At 37.9% G+C, this 25,751-nt stretch overlaps 1 protein-coding gene across 2 annotated transcripts in view; it reads left to right on the forward strand.

The window, feature by feature from the left end:
* LOC129105494 (E3 ubiquitin-protein ligase RNF123) overlaps window positions 1-25,751 on the forward strand; it is a 114,080-nt gene that overhangs the window by 28,618 nt on the left and 59,711 nt on the right. For both annotated transcript variants that reach the window (XM_054616553.1, XM_054616552.1), the window contains exons 25-36: window positions 666-749; window positions 2,785-2,892; window positions 3,483-3,660; window positions 4,983-5,057; window positions 7,426-7,513; window positions 8,651-8,738; window positions 10,825-10,909; window positions 15,618-15,757; window positions 16,854-16,910; window positions 17,959-18,090; window positions 18,790-18,865; window positions 19,896-19,980. In XM_054616553.1, coding sequence (XP_054472528.1) covers window positions 666-749; window positions 2,785-2,892; window positions 3,483-3,660; window positions 4,983-5,057; window positions 7,426-7,513; window positions 8,651-8,738; window positions 10,825-10,909; window positions 15,618-15,757; window positions 16,854-16,910; window positions 17,959-18,090; window positions 18,790-18,865; window positions 19,896-19,980 — 1,196 coding nt within the window. The remainder of the gene's footprint in view (window positions 1-665; window positions 750-2,784; window positions 2,893-3,482; window positions 3,661-4,982; window positions 5,058-7,425; window positions 7,514-8,650; window positions 8,739-10,824; window positions 10,910-15,617; window positions 15,758-16,853; window positions 16,911-17,958; window positions 18,091-18,789; window positions 18,866-19,895; window positions 19,981-25,751) is intronic.

Genomic DNA, 25,751 nt, shown 5'->3' on the forward strand with positions numbered 1-25,751 from the left:
GTTGCTCCACTGGTTCCTGGTTGTAGAGTTGATGTATCTCCACTGGTTACTGGTTGTAGAGTTGATGTATCTCCACTGGTTCCTGGTTGTAGAGTTGATGTATCTCCACTGGTTACTGGTTGTAGAGTTGATGTATCTCCACTGGTTACTGGTTGTAGAGTTGATGTATCTCCACTGGTTTGGTTGTATTGTATCTCCACTGGTTACTGGTTGTAGAGTTGATGTATCTCCACTGGTTACTGGTTGTAGAGTTGATGTATCTCCACTGGTTGCTGGTTGTAGAGTTGATGTATCTCCACTGGTTCCTGGTTGTAGAGTTGATGTATCTCCACTGGTTCCTGGTTGTAGAGTTGATGTATCTCCACTGGTTCCTGGTTATAGAGTTGATGTATCTCCACTGGTTACTGGTTTTGCAGCTGATGTTGCTCCACTGGGTTCCTGTTGTGCAATTGGCGTTGCATCACTAGTTTCTGGTTGTAGAGCTCCACCGGTGTTTGGTTGACCAGTTGACGTTGCTCCAATGATTTCTGGACATTCTCGATGTTTCTCCAATTCTTCTCGCGCCTCCATTGCCTCACTTGGGTTGCAGCAATAATTGCTCTATGTTTATAGAATGCACAGTGTCACTGTTTGAAAAATGACGTTTGTGTCTGTTGTTCTTGCAGATGGTGGTGGTTTCAGATGATGTCCACGAATACGCCGTCGCACTGAAGGACACCGAGGAGAAGATCGCACGATGCCCTGCAAGAGTAAGCTTGGTCCTATTTCCTGTTCTTTTGTTATGATTTAATGTATTTGTAGTGTGTTGTTCAATGAGAATCAATCACTCGTAGTTTCACTCGTTTCGTAGCGTCATTAAGCTGCGTGTGTTCATGTTCTTCAGTCTGTGTCAAAACATTTCTAAATATTTTATGCTTAAGTATGTCTAGCAGTTAGTTGGAGCTTTATTTTCTTTGTTGGCCCTCGAGTTGCAGATAATTGGCCGTGCTCCAGTCAACACACCGGTCAGCATGTTGTGATAGCTCGTCTCGTTAGCGTCACGCAGGACACAAGTGTCACCGGCAAACTTAACACTAACATCATCAGAGGACAAAGTTCTACAATTATCTGTGTGACTCATGTAAGAACGAACTTCATCTGTTGGTGTGTTGGCACAGAAAAACCAAATAAAGTTGCATGTGTGCAACAGAGCCAGACACTTTTAGGATTATGCAAATTGGATTGCAATTCATTTTGTATGGTGTTGCTTTGGTTTAAACGCTGTATATATGTCATACTGTATAATAGAGTTGATATTTTAGGTGCCATTATATTGGTTTTTCATTCTTTTGGGACAAAGTTGTTTACTTGATATTACAAAATCATCGCCTCTCAACACGTCAGTACCAGTGCACAGGTTGGATTCATATTATTAATAACGCTAATAAAATGATAGTAGTAGTAGTAGTAAAAGTATCATCTTCACCAGCCGGCCTAATTCAGAAACATGAATCAACAACAAACCAAACATTGTGATATGTAAACCCACCATTATTCAACAGCACAATAAAGTAGCTACCTTATACACATTTGAATATAATATGAATTTAATTCAATAAATAAATACAAACAGCCTCACATTTATAAAAGTTCAAATACAAACAAACAGAACGTCTACATTAATACATCAGTTTATTCAACACTCTTGAGGGGATGTCTTGTGTTTGATTGCAACATGTGTCCAAAGTATAATCGATGCATTTTAAGCAGAACAATGGCAGAGAGATAAAAGTGTTTAGACCTCCAGCCACAGACCGACGAGGTGCAGAGACATTCCTCAAAACTTCAGGCAAGGAGTTCAAACGTGACAGAGAGGATTGGGATTTAATCCCTCACACTAACTGTGAAAGAATGTCGTTCACTGCCATCATCATTGATGGAAAGTCTGGGCGTGGCAGCCATTATAAATGCACTTCAGTTACCAACAACTCTCTGAAGACGGTTATAGATTTAATGATCTTTGCTCATTTCCATAGAAATCGCCCAGTTTTTACACCCAATGTCTCCATACATACCAACGGTCGGAAATTAGAAATGCAAGTCAATTTAGCCTGTGGTTGATGAATTTGATCAATTTACCAGCCACAGTGGCGGTCGGGTAAACAAAAGGGGAATCTAACAAACAACTGACTCAGTCAATGATTCGGATGAAGTCAAATCAATCCGCCTGGAGCCCGAGAGGAGGAAAGCTCAAATAAATATGAAGTTAATGCTTTTTATGGGAACGATGTGCTTTAGTTTTTCTTTTTCTTTTGCAAAGTAAGACAAATGTTACACAAAAGTTGCACACAAAACAAAGCGTTTACAAAACGTCTGGTGGACGATGCAACATTTACCTGCATGACTGTGACTCAGATGTAGAGCAGGGTCGTCCATCAACCAGAGGATCGGCGGTTCGATCTCCTGCTCCTCTAGTCCGTGTCCATGTGTCCTTGGGCAAGAAACATAACCCCAAAATTGCAAACAAAAGTGTATGAATGGACATGAATGCATGTTCTAGGCAAGTGACATCAGCGTATGAATGTGTGTTGAATGGTTGCTTTTAGTGGTCGAAAGACTTTGAAAAGCGCCACACATTCACCATTACCATGCAGATAGCACAGGAGCACCAGGACGCTATTAGCTTGGCAGCGTAGTTCTTGAAGTCCTCCGCTGTCCTCAGAACCTCCCTAACAGAAGCGGCGTGACGCGCTGACAGTCACGCAGTCAGCTGGTGATGTGATGACTGATTCTTCTGTCCTACAGAGACCAGACATCCTGGACGAGCTCCAGAAAAGCCAGAAGGTGTTTGCGGAGAAGCTGAACCACCTCTGCAGGAGACTGGCCTGGATCAACGCCACCATCTACTCCAAGGTGATCCAGATCCTCCACACACCTGTCTGGTGTTTGATTTAGTATTCTCGTCATCTATAATCTGTTTTCCTCAAAATCTCTCTAGTTAATCGATAGTTTTACATTTTTTTTAAGTTTCTGTCTTTTCACTTATTTTCTGATATTTGTATTTTTCTTGTTTCGTCTTGACTGTTGCCGGTGTGGAAGCAATGCATGTTGATTACATTTGGTGGTCAAAGGTCACTGTGACCTCATAAAAACAAGCTTCTGGCCACAACCATACGGCAACCTCCCCAAAGCTCAAGTGTCTTTAAAAACTGCATTCTCTCTGCTGTCCATCAGGGGGCGACTCCTCTGGTTGTATAGAAGTCTATGAGAAAATGACTCTACTTCTCTCTTGATTTATTCCCTCAGTAAACATTGTAAACATGAGTTTATGGTCTCAATCTCTAGTTTCAAGTCTTCTTCAATACAGCATGATGTTCATTTAGTAAATGATGCTCCATTTAGAGTCAAACAGACCATAAAGCAGGGGATGCTTTAGGGCGGGGCTACCTTGTCTTTATCCAAAATAAAGACTAATCAGTCCCCCTCTGTGTCCGTCTGTCCAGGAGAAGATGCTGGACGTTTACTGGCTGCTGTGTGTTTGTATTCGGACCATCGAGCACGCCGACAACACCGGTTCGTTGTTCGCCTTTGCTCCGGAGTTCTACCTCAGTGTGGCCATGAATGCTTACAGCGCCCTCAAGAACTACTTCAGCCCTGCAAACAGCATGGAGGAACTGCCAGGTATAAACATTCATTTCACCAAAAACCTCTATAAAACTACATCTTTTTAGTTGTTATAAGGAAAACTGTTACTAGATAATCATGGTAAAAAGATGCTGCAGAATTCAACTCTATTCAAGCAAGTTCTGCACACCTTTGGGTGGCAGGAGACTTTATTCTTTATTTGGGTGGCAGGAGACTTTATTAGGGACGCCAAATAAATTTGGCATCGTTTTATTTAACATTTATATCTGCAGTACACCTTTAAGCCACATGAGGGAGCCTGGATGTTAGTATTCTTCCAATAATTGAAGCCTACTTAGAACATAACGTTGAATTTTATATAAAAAGGCCAGCGTACGTTAAATTTGTTTAACTGACGAGAGAAAATTAAGTCTAACTTCAGCTAAATGCATTTTTTTGGTCTCATTTCTAAAGTATTTAACATGTGTACTTGCTTTATATATATATATATATATATATATATATATATATACACACACATACACACATACACACAAACAGCAAACTTGTGATTTATATCTCCGGTTAATATAAGGTGATTTGGAAATGGTCAGGAACAAATTGGCTCTTCTCTTTTGTGAATTGGGTTGGATTGGTTTGTAATTTTTTTTTTTAAATGGGTCCCTAGAAAGAAAGGTTAGGGAAACACTGCTCTACCTTTTTATATAAAGAATATTAGAAGTGATGCAATGGCACATTTTGGTTCTAGTTATACTGTGGGAAATTCTATGTTTTAGTTATACTGTGGGAATTCTCACAGTGTATGTGTGAAGATATTATATCCACAGGCCAGGTGTAGGGAGGTGTTTACTCTCCTTTTCCCAGGCGCCAGTAGCCTTGATCACCCCACTTGTTTTGTCCCTTGTATTCAGAGTGTGAAGCTTTTCTCACCAGTGCATTACTTTGCGGGCTTGCCAGTGCACAACTGTTTGTGTTCTGTGTGATCCTGTAAACTCTTGCCTCTTTCTTATAAGAAATAAAAAAAATCACAAAGACACTTTTTGTCATCTGATCGTATTTCAACGCTCACTTCGGACTCATCTCAGTCCGTATTAGTATAGTATTAATTGTTTCCACGACAGTGACCAAACTAAATTGTCTTTACGTTGCTGGTGTTAGAAGAAGGGATTGATTTATCGGCCCTCGTCTTCGCGTTGGAAGCTCCCACTGTGTCATCATTACCTGTGCCGTCTCAGCTCTTCAGCGTGAACTGAAGCAGAATCCCGTTTGACTTTAACGCGTTCCGTCGGGTGAAAAAGCTTTTTTTCTGCTCGTCAGCACAACTTTATTTATTTTTATTAATTATTTTGCACCCTCAGGCTACGAAGAAACCCTGACGCAACTAGCCGCCATCCTCGCCAAGCACTTTGCTGATCCACGCATAGTAGGAACAGGTAACACACACACACACACACACACACACACACACACACACACACACACACACACACACACACACACACACACACACACACATGTTTTTTGCTGCAGCCTCCAGTGAAAGCCTCTTTTCTCACATCTGTCATGATTATATTTTTAGTTAACTCCAGATGGATCAAAATTTGTGTCGCCACATTCTTTATATTGAGTTGATTATTCAAGAGTTCACATATAAATCAGCCGCAGTTCCTGTGATAAAGTGAAGCTTACTAACATTTGATGCCGGTCTTGTGATAAAGTCTGCTCCCCCCTCGAATACCGTTTCCTTTTTGTTCAAATATAGTTGTCGTCCTTCGACAGAGAATCTCCTTTAAACTTTTGTGCACGCCTTTTGAAAAGATACCTGAAAGCAAAACTAAAGTTACCTGCTTGCGGAACTTCTAATAAAGTTTGAAGAGAGAGGGTATATTTTTGGAACTGCAGGCTTGTATTCATCAAGTATGCATGTCAGGAAAAAGGAGTAAAAAACACTCAAGTAGAAGATCAGAGATTGTGTGAGGTTAAAAACAAAACAAAAAAACAGCCTGTTTTGATTGGATTATTGTTCAGATTCAAAATATTATAATGACCTACATATTGAGTTGCAGTTACTGGCTGATTTCCTTCATACTGAACTGAATGAAGGCTGCTATTGTAGTCTCCCTTTAGATGCATCTGCAAAAAAAACCAAGCTGCAGTGTTCAGATATCAGATACAGGTATACATGCACATTCCCTCCTGTCATTTGTTGTTCCTCTGAGCAGAAACACCATAGAAAGCATATTAAATGAAACCCAAAACACACTATTTGAGTTAAAAAGAGCCACACGTCACTTTTTCAGTCATTATCTTTTCTATTTTTTCATTATTTGTCTGTATTTGTGCTTTAGGCTCACCTCACTCTATCTTTGCTCTCCTTTTTATATTTTAATATTCACATCCATGTGTCATTACGGTGTTTTTAGATAAGGGCAGTTCTCCTTTTCCTTTCTAATGTATTTTTTTTTTTTTGCAGTCATGACTAAAGGTGTAAATAGGAGCTTTAATCAAGAGGAGCAAATTGGAAGAAACGTGTTTGCATTGCTTGCAGCTTTTCCTCCCTTAAGACTATCCTCTGGAGATTTAACTCATTTGACTTTAAAATGGAGAAAATTACCACAATAATTAATTTGTTACGTTTGTTGTGTCAGCTCTTTGTTGCTGTTCTGAACCTGGGATCTGACTTTAGTAACTAAGTTTAGTAAGTAGATTTTTATAATGCGTTTAACACCAAAGGGAGAATGTTTAGGTGCCTTGTTTTTGTCTTTTTAGGTATAAAATGGATGAATTTGTGTATGTGTGCTGTTGTTTATCTGCTCAGCCCGTTTGGTTTATTTCCATCTGCTATCAGCGTGTTTTTGTCAGACTGGTTTAATAATCAGTGACTGGATGTTCCAGGAAACTGTGAGTCCGTTTATCATGATCAGACTACAGAGATCAATCAGCTTCTTATCGCCACGCCGTTAGAAGTGAGCAGCTCCAAAGAGGAGACTGTTTTCTGGGAATCAAACACAGTGATGACTTTTGAAACACGACTAACCAAAGAGTTTATTTTTCTCAGAAAAACCAAACATTTTGTTGTTGTCGTTTTTGTTTATTACTCAGAATCTGTTGACCTTTTGTTTTATTAGGTTGGTTAGAAGGACATAAGCAGCCTAGGCGGTAAACATCTGTTCAAAAGATTATAGAGGTCAAATGAAATGACTGTGACCTCACCTCCCTCCCATTACCATCATATCTCAGGAACGCCTTGACCAACTCTCCTTAAATTTGGTACAAACATCCACTTGGACTCAAGGTTGAAACAGGCGGCAACCTCCAAGTTTTCTGACGAGTGAAGCCAATGCGGAAGTCTCTTAAAGCTGCATTCTCTCTCCTGTCCATCAGAAGAGAGAAAATGACTCTACTTCTCTCTTGATTTATTCCCTCAGTAAACATTGTAAACATGAGTTTATGGTCTCAATCTCTAGTTTCAAGTCTTCTTCAATACAGCATGATGTTCATTTAGTAAATGATGCTCCATTTAGAGTCAAACAGACCATAAAGCAGGGGATGCTTTAGGGCGGAGCTACACAGTGATTGACAGGTCTCTACCAGAGACGTACATACAGTTCTAGATGTAGTTCTGGATGGCCCTTCAGAAATACATAAAATTTGTATTAATTTGCCAAAGTTTCTGCAACACTCATGCCAACCGCCATAAAAGTCAACAGGAGAAAAGGACGAAGGGGCCAACGGTTAAATTGTGGTTGAGAGGAACTTGTTTGTGTTGTCGTTAAAATAAATAAATCTTCTTCCATTCAGACATCAAAGACTCTCTGATGCAGGCCCTCGCCAGCTACGTCTGTTACCCACAATCCCTCAGGGCGGTGGAGAGGATCCCAGAGGAACAGTGAGTGCTTATTGGTTTAAACTCTACTCAGTCAGACTCAGATAGGTAGTGTCTTCTGGGTTTGTCATACTTTTCTTCTTTCTTAATATTCTTATTAGTATTTCTTAATATATTGTGTGACTTGGTGTTTGGAAGGATTCGATAGGATTCACCAAAGACACACAGTAACACACACAAACAAACAGAGGTGAACCAGCAACTCTTGTTTTCTTCAAGGTAGAATTTGTGTTTTTATCAATGGAGACTGGCGTCCTTGAAAAGAGAAAAGATAACAGCTTCAGTTTGTCTGACAGCAAGGTAAAGAAGTGAAAACAGATAAGTACACAACTTGAGTAAATGTACTTAGTTACAATCCACCGCTGAATATTTCTCGTTGTTATGACATTTAAACTCCAAGTGACTTTGCTCTGAGATCAGTTTCTTCTTTTATTAAAATGCTGCTTCATTGATTTATTCAGAATTTTTATTGCTTTATCAGTTTTTTTGTTATCTGTCGTATTGTGAAGCAACTATTATTAACTAATATTATTAATAGTAATAACATTTATAATATAATAAATAACAACAATGACCATATTACTATTAATAATATTACTACTTACGATAGTAATAGTAAAATAAAAGAAATAATAATCTTAGTAATAATCACAAATAATAATCCTAAATTATAATCATAATAATAAATAATAATAATAACAATCATACTACTACTACTAATAATAAATAATAGAAACCATACTAATAATTATCATAATAATAATAATTATTAACAATGATATTAATATCATTTCTAAATAAGACTGTTTTCCTTGTAAATCTGATAACGACCTATTTTTAGTCCACAGGTTTCTCCCGTCCCAAAGCACATAATCAGATATTTAATCTGTCAGAGTAAAAACAATCCTGAACAATGAGACATCTGCTTTGTTTTACATCTCAGATCAGATCGGTTTCCATCCTCGGTAAAGCTCGTCGCGTTACGAGACTCGATGACTCAAAGTTTTATGGATGTTAACGTTTGAATCCATTTTTGGAGAGCGGCTTCCTCGGCTCAGGAGTTTCATTAGAGTTTCATTACGACGACGTATTTACGGAGCGAGAGAGAAAGTCAGGCTGACGATGTGACGTTTGTTTCAGACGTGTCGCCATGATGAGGAACCTGCTGGCGCCGTACGAACAGAGACCCTGGGCCCAGACCAACTGGATCCTGGTCCGACTGTGGAGGGTGAGCACACACACACACACACACACACACACACACACACACACACACACACACACACACACACACACACACACACACACACACACACACACAGGCCTCACTATTTGAATACGATTCACCTGTCAGTGATTCTAAAGCACAACTATTCTTGATGCTTCTTAATGTATATCATCATCAATTTCCCATATTACAACACGTGGTTCCTTCTTAATCAATTAATTCAAGCAGTCAGATTCTTCTAAACTCTTTAGAAAGTGCTTTCCAAAATCAGTCTATAATATAAAAAGATGCACCTTTTCAATACCAGCATCTGTGTGAGCCCCTTTTATTACATAAACAGTACAAAAACAAAACATAAATCCGTCTGCAGTGCTTTATAAGTGTGCATTGATCTACTAAAATAAGGTGTTCACATAGCAGCTCTAACACAGGCCACTTAATGCTGATGGCATTTCACACTGCATGAATTAGCCCGGCGGCTAGCAGACTTTTCCCTACTCATAGCTCTTCTGCTCTTACTTGGTTTACATCAATTCTCCCGACAGAAAAACACCACGTTTTTTTATTTCAGTCTACATGCAGGATGTTTTCAGCTCAACATTGTTGAAACAGTGCACCTTTTTATATTGAAAGCAAGAACAACAAGTTTTTAGACCGCCGAGCAAATGCCATCTCTCTGCTCAGAGCATACGGATGGTGTTTGTAAAAAGTGCCGCCAATCAATGAAACACCAACGGAGATGAGAGGAGAGAAACTAACGGACAGTAAACGATAGAAAAACACTGTAAAGACTCACACTGAGCTGATCCTCCACTTCTGAATTGCGATTAATCTCAGAGTCGAGGAATTTCTTTCTTCAATTTGTTTTTTGGCTTTTTGTTTTAGCCATGTTAGCGGCTCCATGGATGAATACTTCTCTCTCTCTCTGACCACCACTTGAGTTCACACTGAAATATCTACTGGATGGATTGTGATGTGGTTCATTATTCATGTTCTCCTCAGGATGAACTGTAATAACTTTAGTTGTCCTCTGACTTTTCATTTAGCGCCATCATCAGGTCAACATGTTAATGTAATGTTCTGCAGAACTAATGCCGTTCTTATCACCATCAGCTTTACTTTGTGTTTACTGATAATTAGCAAATGCTGGTAGACATTGTCCCTGCTAAACAACAGCATGTTAGCGTTAGCACTGTGCATGTTAGCATGCTGGTTTAGAAGTACAGCCTCACAGAACTTTAAGTCTGGTTTGATATGTTTGCAGTGAGGTTGCTCAACATATCATTTAAAAGAAAAAATGTATCATCAACATGTCAGTATGGACAAAAACACATTTCAAAGACTGCAATATTGCACTCAATACATTTTTGGGGTTAGTTGAATGAGAGTATAAGCACAAAAGTGCACTTTAAGATGTCGCTGTCATTCTTGTTTTATTGGTGCCTTTTGTGTTAAGTTAAATTTGTTCAATAAAAAGAGTGTCGGAAAATATAAATCTTTTTTTTTTAATTAAACAGTAATTCTTTGTATTTTAGCAGAATACTGAAAGGAGCAGGAAGACAGAAGTTAATTTATCACAAGAAGTATTTAATATTTTCCTTGTATCGTGCAGTAGAGGAAAGGAGAAGTACATATACTTATAAAGTACTATACTCATGTAACATTTTGATATAATAGTACTTTACTTGAATATTTCTATGTATTGCTATTTTATATAAATTACAGATTAGTAGTAGAAAATAATAAAAAAATAATAAACAATTATGTATTACTATGGATTAAACTACTCTAAACTAAATGAGCTCCACCTTTACAAGCTGCAACATTAAAGTGATCAACACATTAATGCATCAATTATAATAGTATATTAATATAATATATAATATTCTGCACAATGAGTACTTTTAATTCTGGTGCTTAAAGTATATTTTGATTTTAATACTTTTGTGTAGTTACATTCTGAATGCAGTGTTTCTATACCGGGATGTTACTATTTTAAAACAAACAAGCACATCTTCCACCTGTGTTTATATGTAATTGCGGTGCCTCACTGTGACCTCTGACCCGTCACTGTGTTGTTTTTCAGGGTTGTGGTTTCGGCTACAGGTACACTCGTCTTCCTCACCTGCTGAAAACCAAACCTGAGGATGCCAACCTGCCCAGTCTGCAGAGTAGGTGGTCTCTTTTATTTTTTATTATTTAATTTTTTTTCTGTCAGTTTTATTTTGTTTTCGAGTTCATGTTCCCGGGTCAGTTCAGGTTCCTCGTTCTCTTTCATGAATTTCCATGAATAAATTGAGGCCACGACTGGCTTCTTACATCAGGTATATATTTTTTACTACATTTCTGTTTGATTTACGGCTATAATTATCTGTGTGAGTCAGCACACGTAGGAAGGTTTATACGTGTTTCGTGAAGTTAAATGACACAGTGGAGTGAGTGAGTCTGTCCTGGATGTTTCTGCAGTTTAACGAGACGAAGGCCAACTATTTATTTCATGAAGCAGGAGAGAGTCCCTGATGTTTTCTGACAGCAGCAATGTCAATTTATTTTCTCATTTATGTTTGACAAAGAAAATTGGATTTTGTTGATAGTTCAGTCTGGCTTAGCACACTGAGTGATTAGAGTTAATTCAGAATATTTATATGCAGTGATTGCAAATTTAATTTCAGAAAAACATTAACCTTTGTTCTGTTACACACTAGGGGATCACAGGGGATCATTTCACCTACTTCAATCGTGTATTTTACAATATCTAAAATCTGTTTATTCTGTTCACAAACCTACATGTAAAAACAACAAATCAATGTTTCCAGAGGCCGTGTGGTAAACTAGTTCTTGTTTTGTATATGGATGAAACAAAAGTGATGCATCATGTTCATCGGTTAGCTTTAGAGACGCTGGTAGTTTGTCACCTTTGGAGAGGGCCGGACTAGCTTTTTCCCCCGTTTCCAGTCTTTGTGCTTAGCTAAACTAAGCTAAACTAAGCTAAGCTAGCCAGCTGCTGACTCTAGCATCATAGTTAAGCTACTGACAAGAGAGTGGTAACAATCTGAACATCTCAGAGAGAAGGAGAAGAAGAGAATGACACTAAATGTGGAACTCTTCTTCGTTTATCTGTGGAAAACACCAACCCAATAAGGACTGAAGTCCCTCAAGGACCAATCCTGGGTCCTATTTTATTTACTGGCTCCCTCTAGGTGATATTATTTGCCGTCTTGACATTTAACTTATTTTTATGCTGATGACACGCAGCTTTATAATATATCTTGTATTGGTTGTATTTTTGAACCTCTGGGTCTGAAAAAGTGAGGCCAATGTGGAAGTGCCTTGAACTTTCATTCTCTCTACTGACCAGCAGGGGGCGACTCCTCTGGTTGTATAGAAGTCTATGAGAAAATGACTCTACTTCTCTCTTGATTTATTCCCTCAGTAAACATTGTAAACATGAGTTTATGGTCTCAATCTCTAGTTTCAAGTCTTCTTCAATACAGCATGATGTTCATTTAGTAAATGATGCTCCATTTAGAGTCAAACAGACCATAAAGCAGGGGATGCTTTAGGGCGGGACTACGATGTGATTGACAGATTGCTCCCACGGCATTGTCAATATTTCCATCTTACAACCTTTAACTGAATTTAAGATTTTACTGCTAACTTTTAAGGCGTTGCTCCTGCAGAATCTTTTCTGTTCAGGTCCAGAGACCACGAACAAGCTGCCTGATAAGATCTGCTTAGTTAAGTCCGTAATGTGAACTATTTTATATCACTTCTCCAATCCCACTTTTATCGTACAACTGCTCGTTCATTCTGCTCCCTCTTTGTTTATCTAGTTTCTTTTTATTTTAACGATCATGTTTTTAGCTTTATTTGGTATTTCATTGCACTCTTTTGTTTGCCTGTTTTCTGCTTTTTGTTGTAAAGTCCTGCTTCGCCGTCTCATTGTCCTCTTTGCTCCCTGCTCCGCTCCCACTTAACTGATTTTCTGCTCTCTCCTGCATGATAATTGACTTTCGCCCGTGTGCCTTCTCATTTGCATGCCTTTCAGGGGATCTGTCCATTGCTAGTTTCCAAAGTAAGTTATGTTTCCATCGCTCCTGTTTCTGTTTCTGCTCTCACTGCTTTCATCTACCTCTGCTGCTTTATTTTGTTAAAAGCGCTGAACTAAAGCTGCTCAGTCTGATTCAGTAGTTAGTAGAAGTTGTAGTAAGAAGATTTAGATCTAGATTCTAGATTTTAGGTAAGATGTGACATCCCATTATGAACAGACACTATCGGTGATTAATTATATTTATATTTGTTTACATGTATGTGTATACATAAATATATGTTTATAAATATAAACATATATATATATATATATATATGTGTGTATATGATATATATATATACACTATATGATTAATATATATTTATATTTGTTATACATATATGTGTATATATATATATATGTATATATATATGTGTATATATAAATATATATATATATATATATATATATATATATGTATATATATATGTGTATATATATGTATATATATATATATATATATATATATATATATGTATATATATATATATATGTATATATATATATATATATATATATATATGTATATGTATATATATATATATATATATATGTATATATATATATATATGTATATGTATATATATATATATATATATATATATATATATTATATATATATATATATATATGTATATATATATATATATATATATATATATATATATATATATATATATATATATGTATATATATGTATATATTCATGAAATCTTTGTAATGGAAAGAAGAACCTTCTCCATGAGGCTTAAAGGGAGAAGTGGATTGTGTGTTTTTCCCTGAAACGCCCTTCATTTGTTTAAATTTGTGTATTTATTTATTTTCAAATGAAAAACACCCTTTGTTCTATTTTTTAATTACATTTTTAAGAAGCGGCAAAAGATGGATCATTCTGTATAAATATCTAACCTTCTTACTTCTCTGAGACTGAGTGAACTTCTTCTCTCACTTTAATAAAAGTATAAAAATACTGCAGTATAAATATACTCTATTCAAGTCCTGTATGTAAACATTATGGCTTATATTTTAGATTTCATATCTCCAGCTGTCAGATACATACGTTGACAGTAAAAAAGTACATCAATATTTCCCTCTGAGATGCAGACGGAGTAGAATATAAAGTAGTACTCGTGCGCTGTGACCTCTGTGTTGGGATCTGCTGTATAATTAACCGTCTTTCATGCCTCACATGAGCAGATCTGATCCTTGTGGGATGCAGCAGCGGAGACCAGAAACTCTGGGATTATTAGATTTAATGAACACTTGACTCCCACCGGAGATCTCCACCTCCTCGTCTTCTTCACAACGCTCCTGTTTGTCCTTCCTCCTCCGTCCCTTTGTCCCTCGCTCCCGTTAATCCCCTTCCTCTCCAGTCGACACGGTTTTCTCTCCTCGGTCTCCTCTCGACTTTCTGTTCACTTCTTGTTTCCTCTTTTTGTTTTGGAGGATAGCGATGGGGAATTCTGACATGATTGAATCATAATACTGTTAATACCTTCTCTGTAGTTGTAGACTTTACCCTTACTGTCTCAAACCTTCATCCTCCCTTCGTCTTCATCATCACATTTATTTATGCGTCTATTTATTGCTTTATTTTAACAGGCACAGTGCACATTAATAAACTTTTGTATAAGTGATGTGTTTCATCTGTAGTTCTGGACAAATGTTCCTCTTTAAAAACAGAATGCATGATTAGAATTACAAAGTTATTGGGGTCATTTATAAGCATGCGGAGCATTAATGCTGTAACAAGAAAATAGAATATTCATTTTGAGCCCTTTTTCCTACATGGTCGGGTCTATTTAAAACAGGCAGCACAGAGGATCATAATATAACACGATAAGACATTCACAGCAATGAAATTGGAGATATTTATGTTAATAGAAATATGAAGTATATAAAATGTTATGCTTCATTATCATCAGGCACTAACTGAAAAATGCAAAGACATAAAAAGAACATACAGAGTATTAATGTACTTTTAATTTTGCATATTTGGCCTCATTTGTTTTTTTCTAATACCATTAACCTGCCAGGTTCTGCAGATAAATGGCTAAATCTCTCATAAAAATAATAATAAATTAAAGATAAAGATAAGAAAAATGCATCTTTCTGACACAATAAAAGACGTCGGGACATCTTTGTTGTCCTCTTTATGTTTTTTTTCATTTTAAATATTTAAATATATTTTCATATCCATTTAAATTAAAGCTGAAAGTCCACACTTCATTCACATATTGACTTCTTAATTTCAAATCCATTAGAGTCGTATAAAGACGCAAAAATTTGAAGAATTGTGTAACAATCCGAATACTTAAGGCCCTGACTGTATACATTTGCTTTGTTTACACACTTTTGTTATTTAATATTTTTAACGACTTGAGTATTAATCTAGAATGTAGAAAATAAAAATAATTAAGAAAAACATTTAAGGAGATGTTCAGAACTTTTACTGAGAGGGAGGTTCATTTTTAGTGTCTTATTTAATGTTTATTTGGTTGTTAACTAGCTTGTTTTCTGCATTTCATGTCTTTCTTACTTGTTAAATGAATAAACTTACTCTACTAGTCCTGTACGTCTCGTTAACCTCCCTCCTCCTTTAAAAAGAAGCTCTCAGACGTTTCCGTTATCTTTTTTTCTGGGAATATACCAGAAGTGAGGTTCCTCGCAGGGTTTTAAGGTATAGAATAATGAGTTCTCATCGTTGGGTTTGTCTACTTTGTCCGACTCCTCTGCTTCCACTCGGTTTGGTTCACCTGTCTCTTCTCCCCCTGTTCTGATTGGTTCAGAGCCGTGTCCGTCGTTGCTGCTGCAGAGACACATGGCGGAGCTGCTGAGCGTGGACAAAGACATGGCCGCCTCGTTCCTCAACAGCGTCCTCAACCAGCTCAACTGGGCTTTCTCCGAGTTCATCGGCATGATCCAGGAGGTGAGAGAACAAGAAGCGTTGTGGGCTTTAACTTTAGATAATCACATATTTACTATACTATTTAACTCATCGTTTGTGAAGTTCTTCTGATAATTATTAGTTTTCCCTGTTGGGTTTTTCTGAACGCCTGTCATCAGATACGGTCTGGTTCTTTAAAGGCGACGTCATTGGCATCCTGACCTCAGCCGTTGAGATGCAGCCATCATTTAAAAATAGCATTCTGTGTGTTTATTATTTTGGGTTTTTAGATGAAGCCTCATTAATCAGCTGTAATTCATCTGACTTTGTATTCTAATTGATCTGATTCCTGTGGGAATATCTGGTATTTGGGTCAAAGTAGGGGTTTATTTATCGTTCCCTCTGTGTTGCACTCTGCTCTTCACTGCACACATGAACTGGTAGGAGTGCAGATTTGTGTTTAGTGTCTGCGTTTCTTTCTTTTTAGTCCAATTTTGAATCACTTTGATGACACCATGTCTGTGTTAAACTTATTGTGTTTCTTGCTCTGCAGAACAAAGTTATTCACCAGGCAGGACGTGGGTTTATTAATGAACAGACATCAGGGTTTTAAAAGGTTCTTAAAGTCACATTGAAACAATAGTCGGTGTCTTTACCTTCTGTCATGTGCAGCTTGGTTGACATGTGATTGATTATTGAATAAATAAATCTGCCTCACCTGTGTTGTTAGATCAGCAAGAGGAGAGTGAAACAGACCTCTTCTTTGCTTTCACAAATTTAGTCATCTCAAATCACATGAGTGAAAACAAATATTTTATATTCCACTGGGAGAGAAGATATTTCATATCAAAATACTAAAAAAATATTATTTTTTGCAAAATATTCAGAAAGTAACGAGAGATAAGTAAGTTATAAACATGGGGGCAAAAAACGGGATTTGAAATTGATCCCACTTCAAGTTTCAAGTGGATTTTGTTTTGTAAGAATTGTCAGAATTTGAAGTAGACGAGTAAGCAAACATGTTGAGGTTTTTTTTTAAATCTCTTTAAGCTGCTTCTCACAGATAAACACATTTGTTCTGTCTCTGATTTCCTGCCTCTGTCTGTTCTCCCCCTCTGCTCTCCCCTCCCTGTCTCAGATCCAGCAGGCTGCAGAGCGACCAGAGAGGAACTTTGTGGACACTCGTCAGCTGAAGGTGAGCGAACAAACTCCGGTTTATTAGTGACGGAGGACACGAGCTCGACGTGTGTTTCTATAAACTGTAGGAAACTGTAGATTGTGTTCACAGTTCACATTTCCCAGTAACATTCAGGTAGAGCTGTTCTGTTAATCTTAAAGATACGGTTCTTTAAAAATCATGACGTGTAATCGGCTCCACTTCTTCCACCGTTTTCTGTCTCTCAGACTTAATGGAATGTTAAAAATGTTCACATCTAAAAGGTTCTGTTTTAGAAACAAATCAGCTCAGCTTCGAGGAACGATGAAGGCCTCAGCCTCACTCGCTGCTTTAAAATTGAATATTAAGACTCACTTCGGTTATATTCGGTTATATTTAGCTTTTTCTAACAGTTTAATCATTTATTATAGTTTTTTTTACAGATGCTTCTTTTTATTGAGAATGAAAATTTGTTTTTTTGACATTTTGCTAGATTTATTGTTAATTTTGTTTTTTTACTTATTTGTTACATGTTCGAATAAACAAAAATACATATAAAGTTAAATGAAATAGTTGTCACTGTGTAATTATATTCATAGATTCAATCCCATTAGTTTATGACTGTATGAAAATAATTGTTAAGCCTGTGTAAAATATGCACATCGTCTGTTGTCATGGACATTAATGTTATTTCACTTTAACGCTGCAAGGAATTGTCGGGCGGCATTATGTTATTTCCTTTGGTAGAGGATGGGAGCTAAGAAAGGAAACATGGAAGCATTTAGATAATTCAAACAGCTCTTATTGTGGCGGCCACTTAGATACTTCCGGGTCATTTCACTCAGTTAGGAACCTTTATAAGCAAAACCTGAATTTCCGACCGCAGCCCAAGATAAAGAAAACCCTGAGGCCGCCACAGCTGATTCAGGTTAAAGGTCATTAGGTGTCAGTAGAGCTGAAAGGAACAGTAGCCAAAATAACATGTCTGAAGCAGAAATAAGTCTTCTTAAAATAGATTTAGAGCTGTGTGTGTTAGTGTTAGTGTGTTTGTGTGTGTCTGTTGCTTCATGTGAACCTTATCTTCCAGGTGTGTGCGACCTGCTTCGACCTGTCCGTCAGTCTGCTGCGAGTTCTGGAGATGACCGTCACTCTGGTTCCAGAGATCTTCCTGGACTGGTCCCGTCCGTCTGCAGAGCTCCTGCTCAGACGGCTCGCTCAGGTAATCCACACCTGGATTCAAATATATCACACCTGGAATCAGATAGATTACACCTTGGTTAAGATCAGAGACACCTAGATTTAGATAAATCACACCTGGATGAAGCAAACCGGGACTCGGGTAATCCACACCTGGAGTCAGGATGTTGGCACTTGAATTTAGGTAGAGCACACCTGGATTCAGATAAATCACATCTGGATTTAGGTTATTTATTCCTGGATTCAGGTCTGTATGCTTTAGTGCAACCACCAAGGAGTGACGTAGAGACGCCGTATACGTCTCTGGTGTCGACCTGTCAATCAGTGTGTAGCCCCGCCCTAAAGCATCCCCTGCTTTATGGTCTGTTTGACTCTAAATGGAGCATCATTTACTAAATGAACATCATGCTGTATTGAAGAAGACTTGAAACTAGAGATTGAGACCATAAACTCATGTTTACAATGTTTACTGAGGGAATAAATCAAGAGAGAAGTAGAGTCATTTTCTCATAGACTTCTATACAACCAGAGGAGTCGCCCCCTGGTGGACAGGAGAGAGAATGGTTGCCGCCTGGTTTGATCTCCACAAACTTCTTTTTTTTAAATTCTGTCTAGCAGAGACATTCTCTCTCAAGACCTTTAAGTTAAAATTATAGATGCCAACAATTTACAGCTGACGGAGAGAATTAAACATATTTAATGTATTTCTGTTCCTCTACAGTTGTTGAACCAGGTGCTAAACAGAGTGACGGCAGAGAAGAACCTGTTCGATCGAGTGGTCAACTTGAGACTGCCAGGTACACACACACACACACACACACACACACACACACACACACACACACACACACACACACACACACACACACACACACACTCTTTATTTTACATGTTTGTATAATTTTGCTTTCCTTAAAAGCAATTAATAGAGACAAAGATCTTGGAGTTATTAGAGTTTAAGTAGTTGTGTAACATTCACGAGCAGCCGTTGGACTCGTAAATTACAGTATTTTTTACCATTCTGAACATATAAAAGCAACGACGCCTGCAGAGATCAATCAGTGAACGCCGTCCACAGATGGATCCGTGAGTCAGTTTAACAGCTTGATGAAATGACTCCTGGCTGAAAAAAGTTATTGTGTGATTATTATAAGGAACCCCTGATGTGTTGTTTACAAGATCACAGCACCCGTAAACAACTTCACTCTGCAGGAAAGGATTTTTTTTACACGGGGTTGTTAAAATATTTATTTTTTTATCTGACTCTGTAGTTGAGATGAGTTGGCTGTTTAAAATAAATCACCTTGTGTTTGTTCAACTGATAAAGAACCAGCCCTGATAACACAGGATAGCATCAGCTGTCAGTCGAACAGATACGTGGGTTTGTTTCCTGACTTTACTCCTCTTTTTTGTCTGAAAGTCATTCTCTGAGTATTTTAGTTCCTACAGTCTGAGAGGAGTTGGAGGTCGTAGATTGCTTCAGGGATGAAATAGTTTTGTAGGCCAACCCGGCAATTAGCATCCAACCCAGATGTTAGCATCGCCCTGGTTACCCTCTATAAACAGCCTATGGGATTTTTTATTCCATTTTATGGAACCTGGAATTGAATCCGACCATCTTCTACTTAAAATCAAATAAAAACAAAAACGCCCTCATCAAACTAAAGTGTGTGTGTGTGTGTGTGTGTGTGTGTGTGTGTGTGTGTGTGTGTGTGTGTGTGTGTGTGTGTGTGTGTGTGTGTGTGTGTGTGTGTGTGTGTGTGTGTGTGTGTGTGTGTGTGTGTGTGTGTGTGTGTGTGTGTGTGTGTGTGTGTGTGTGTGTTGCAGGTCTGGAGAGTGTGGACCACTACCCGATCCTGGTGGCTGTAACAGGCATCCTGGTTCGGATCCTGGTGGACGGAGACAGACAGGGGTAAGTGCACGTGTACCCACAATGCACCTGAGCAGGTGTTGTTTCTGTCTGGGTGTAGTGGTATCCTCCACAAGGAAGTTTCACAACATTAGATATTTCTTTTTGGTCAGTTTGTTGCAGCATTTTGACGTAAAAGTGACTTTTTTTTTCTGATCGTGTTTGTTCTTTATTTGTCGTTACTGCGTTTATTTGGGTGATGCAGGAAGTTGATGAGAATAGTTGCTCACAATGAGATGACTTGATTATTAATGTTTGGTTTTATTAAGTTGTTGTTGTTGTGTTTTTAGATATCGTAGCTGTCAGAAATTCCTTAATTATAATTTCGAGGCTGATGTGAACAGTTTTCCGGAGCAGTTTCTTGTAGTTATGGTCTAAACAACATGACGTGAACACATCATGAGTTCTTTTTTTCACCTCAAAGAAGGCAAAGTCCTTGTGTGTGAAAACCTTCCTGGTTTGCTGAAGTCGTGTAAAGAGCCTTGGTGTGTTTTGGTCGGTCAGCTCGTTAGTTAACGTCTGTTTATGGGCGACTTATACTTCATAATTATAAAACACTTTACCTTTGTCTTGCCAATGAGATTAAATCCAGAAATGTGTCCATAGTCTGGGTTCTAACATGCGTGTGCAACAACAACACTTTCTGCCTTCCTCATTCTGTTGACATTTCATAATTAACATACATCTATCTTTGTGAATTTTATATAAAAGTCAATATTGTTTCCATTACTCCTAATGTTTTCTTTCCTCTGTCTCTTCAGCCATGGAGGCTAATTCTTCTTCTGTACTATCTTTTCAATCAATGATTTGTCCAAATATTCACTGGTTCCAGCTTTATTTTAAATTTGTGCTTCTTTTTCTCTCTAAACATAAGACTTTCAGACCATTTGTTAGATAGAACAAGACGTTAGAAGACAGTAAGTAAGGATGGGAAGCTATAAGATGTTATTGAGTCAATTACCAATTTTCAATTTCCGCTTATAAGTCCAATTCTGTATCGATTCCTCTTATTGATTCTTGATATGGTAAAGTGGAGTTATAGTATAGTGGAGTCAAAAACTTTCTTGAGGGAATACTTATAACTCCTAGTAGCTTTTTATTTTACAGTAGAAATTCAGATATGTCTCTTTATCCTGCTGCATAAAATATACAAGCAATCCTGATAATATTCTTTAATAATAGTAATGATAGAATATAATTGTAGTATTATAGACCTACCAGAGAAGATGCATAACCCAAGTATAATGATATAACCATAAAAACACAACTGACACAGTATAACATAATTAAAGGAATGATAAAAAGACGAGAATAAGTAGCAGGTGCGATGATACCGGCCTAACTAACGGGATTCGGTTTCTGCCACAGAAATGTCGGTGGATTCAGCGGCCACTTGATGAGAAAACACTAATTAGAAGAGCAGATTTCCAGTGGTGCGTACGAGCCGTGACCGCCGGCTTTTCATCAACATTTGATGGCGCTTTAATTAACAGGCTGTTCCTCCAGTGACTTGAATCCAAACTCATTACCTCTCAATTACTCTGCTGTCACATGACGCTGGGAAGGTCCGCTGAGAAATCTGCTTTTAGTTGAATAAGGGTTTTGGGAGACGGGACGTTAAATTGAGTCCGATTGTGCCGCTGCGTTGAGCATTATGTGGCTGACGGGTGTTTGTCTCCATGGTAAACTGGATAATTGGGTTCTTGACCTCCGAAAAATGATATTTTACCTCCTTTCACCACACACACACACACACACACACACACACACACACACACACACACACACACACACACACACACACACACACACACACACACACACACACACGTAACCAGTGTAGCGTTACCATAGCAGCACACTTGCAATTAAGCCATCAGAACATCACAAAATGTGGTGAATAAGTGTTATAGACTCTTCATCTGGCGAGAGAAATATGGTTTCCTGCTCTTGGACAAGAGAAAGTATTACTCATATAGTGGATGGGTAGTTAGCTAGCTGGCTTGCTAACGCCACCATGCTTTCATGCTACAGTTAAAGAGCATTAAGAGCTCCAAGTGAACTGCTAGGATAGTTCTGTGTTAAACATGTAGCCAGACTCGTTCATGACGGTCGTTACCTTTTCAATTAGCTTATGCTATTTAATTCAATTCAATTCAATTCAGTTTATTTTGTATAGCCCAGAATCACAAATCGTATTTACTAGCAGTTATTGCCAATGCTAATGGATAGTATTCTGACTATTGCTATTGATTGTGGTAATGTAAGAGGGCCGTAAATGAACTGTTAACAAAAATGATCAAATTGAGTATAAACTGAAATTAACATTTTCAAATTTTAGTTGATGGTTAACGTTGGTTTTATAGCAGAGGGCGGTGAGGGGGGTTTGTTTGGTGATAAAAGCTGCCTCCGTATAGGTCACCTGACTCCAGATCAGCCAATAGCAAAATGTCATTGCAATAGCTTGTTTTTAACCAGTAGAGAGCAGTTGCTATGCATATTTTTTATAATATGTAGAATTCAAATACTTTGCACTAAAATGTCAGGATAAACGTCGAACTCCAGGCTTCAGAACGACTAAACTTACACCAATGGGTGACTTCATGACTACGTCCACTTCTTATACATAGTCTATGCTGATGGCAGACCCTTAAAACAATCTGAGCCCGTTATTGGGGAAAAAACAGGCACTTTTAGTTGACGGTTGCCAGTTTAGCAGCTGCCGGTTACAGCATTCTCTCTCAATTCTGGACCAGTTTCAAAAATTTGTCGTCCCCATAAATCACTTTGACACAAAAGCATGTGAACGTAGGGTCCAGGTTTAAAAATATACTGAAGTTACCCTTTAATATAACCTTGCATGGACTCCCTCCTTTTTCTTGTTCCCTGACCCAGTTCGTGACGGTGTTTTCTGATGAACTGGAGACATTAGAGATGAAGACCTGGTTCCCTCTGACTCTGAATCCAGAACCAGAGACCTCTCTTACAGGTTCACGATCTGAGGAGCTCCAGTTAAACTTCATTAAAGGGAAACTTTTTACAGATTGTCAGATTGTGGGTGGTATCCTTAAATAAACCACGTCTGGCTTCCCTCAGTGTTGCATTGGCGCCCCGAGCTCCCTGCTGGATGATGTCATCAGGCGGACTTTAGCCGGCGGATGAGCGGGTCGCTCTGGGTGGTTCGCATATATTCTACCTCCTGAATTGTAGTGATGCAATTCGGCAAAATTTCCCTTTAAGTTCCTCTACTTGGAAAAAAAAGCTTTTCTCACATATATTGACACGCATACACACTCACACTCCCATAATGAGGGCCACAGCGGGGCGTATCACAGGGTGTTGAAGAATGAAATTTAATTAGCTGGCGATAAAAGCCCCGGCTGGTGTCGACTGGCAGGAATCAGAATTGTTTTGTTCTCTGATCTCAAGACTGTAAAGTGCTCCGACATCTGACTGGAATCACCTTTATGTTAAAATCTGATCAAAACTGATTTCATAATGACACACCAATTATTATAGCGAGAATGGAAAAGGTTGGAATAACTTGACAAACATGACATACATGTCTTTTATTTATTATAAATGTATATATTTATTATTGCAATTATACAATTTAGGACTGCACAATGAAATTAAATTGTAGCCTCCTTCTCGCTACACACACAAACAATTTAAAAATGAATATACAAAGTATTCAAAGTCAAATAGGATTGAAGCATACCCTGCTTTATGGTCTAAACACTAAAGAATCACTGAGAATACTAAACTGCTCCTGGCGATCGCTCTGAATGAAATCCCCGAAGCTTGTGACTGAAACAAAACCTCGGCCCTTTTTTCTTTTTTTTTTTACTAAATTCCCTCGTATCACATGTATTACATATCAGTGCACCTCCTAATTGTTTGTGCACACCAACCGCCTTTAACGACGAGCTTTTGGTTCCTCGTTTCATTCACATTCAGCTCAGGTTCTTCGCCTCCACCTGTTTTAGTATTCCAACGCTGCTTCAGGATATGTATTGATTGTCCCCCCCCAGCTGGTTGATAGGTGTTGTGGTTCAGCGGTTTGCAGAGCACCTCCTCGTCTCTCAGCCTTATTGTGGATGTCTGAGTATCGTCACAGAGTGAGTCACATATTAATGAATATGTGAGTAATTGTTATAGGCTGACCTGCTGCTCTTTTGTCATCAGTGTACCGATGGTGCGAGCTGATTACCTCTCATTTACTCAGCTGGGTTCTGTTGTAGTTGTGGTGGAGTGATGATATCGTGCGTATGAGTAAATGTTTACCGGAACGTACATTAACATAGAGAGCAAATACACAGAAAAATGGATATTTGGATGGATATTTTCTCCCAATAGAAAATGGGATACTTATATATGCTGTTGATAAGTTAATAACTCAGCGGATGATTTTATAATAAGATAAATATGTATGAAGTGACAATGTGTTGTGTGTCTATGGGAGGGAATGATCAGCTGAATCTACGCTGAGCTTTGTCGTGAGTTTTTTAAGCTCATTGTTTGTTGCCCAAAACTTTAATAGCGTAACTTAGATAACTACTTTAATATTAATATAATGACATATTAACCCCAATGCGACTGCTAGTCAGTGTTCAACTCTCATTCTGGGCATCGTCTCTCAATAGACGGAAAAATAAAAACACATCTTGCGAGCCTTGTTGGGATTAAGACGTATTTCCCAAAAACCTGAAGACACTTTTAGAAATGATGGAAGATGACTTCTTCACACTGCAGGAGGAACCAAAAACGACATGATTTTTTTAAATTGTTTTTGTTTATTTACAAGGCAACACTTTTGTCACGAGTGTTCTTCGTGAAGTGACATTTAGTGCTAATTTACAAAATCTATTTCAATTAGAAGATAAAACTATATTAACAGTCAGGCAGACTGGATTTGTAGAGTTTACACACAAGCTGATAGAAACCAGTAACATCAAACCATAAGATCAGTGTTCTCTGCATAAATAAAAGAAGCTGCTCTCATGTATTTTGTATTGAATTTAATTTTGTATTAACTATAGATCAAAGGATAAAGACACCTGAGTCGTTATCCTTTGATCTCAGCAGCAGCTTCACTGTTAAAAAGGAAAAAAATCTATATCTCGTATATATGTTTTTATATATATCTCTTTTTTTAAATGGCCGTTGTCTCACTTTAAATTTAATATGTTGTGTCTTTTATAATTGGATCTATTTTAAAGAAAATCTGACACATGAAGTTAGAGTTTGGGAAAGTTTTTCAAATACTTTTGTTTCCTAACAAGGTATTTAGAGAAATCTGGGTCAGACGTGGTGTTGTGTGTGTGCGTTCACTGAGTATTCATGTGTTTAAGATTCCAGGCGAGACACCTGGTCAGTATTTTTAGAGGTGTGTCAGAGTCTTAGATTCAGGTCTAATTAGTCCCATGAGTTAACACACTCGAGGCGTGAAGTTAAACTTCCTTCCTTCACGTTGCTTCTCACCTCCTCTCTCTTCGATTCGTGCCCTCTTTCTGTCACCCAGCCTCTCTCAGCTCTTTATTCATCCACATGTTTATGTACCAAACACGCCTTTTTGTTTTTGTCTTTTATCAGACAACCCATGTAATGAATGATAATATAGTGTTACTGGCCTTAATTTTGTGAAGACATGGATTGTAATTAATGATCTGACAAACATATATGTAGCTCACTTATAATTCATCTGGGTTTTATCTGGATACGAGACATTTGAAATAACAAGTGTACGTGGCTCACATTGTTACATCATAAAA

The sequence above is a fragment of the Anoplopoma fimbria genome, chromosome 17 (genome assembly GCF_027596085.1).
Source record: "Anoplopoma fimbria isolate UVic2021 breed Golden Eagle Sablefish chromosome 17, Afim_UVic_2022, whole genome shotgun sequence".
Taxonomy (NCBI): Eukaryota; Metazoa; Chordata; class Actinopteri; order Perciformes; family Anoplopomatidae; genus Anoplopoma; species Anoplopoma fimbria.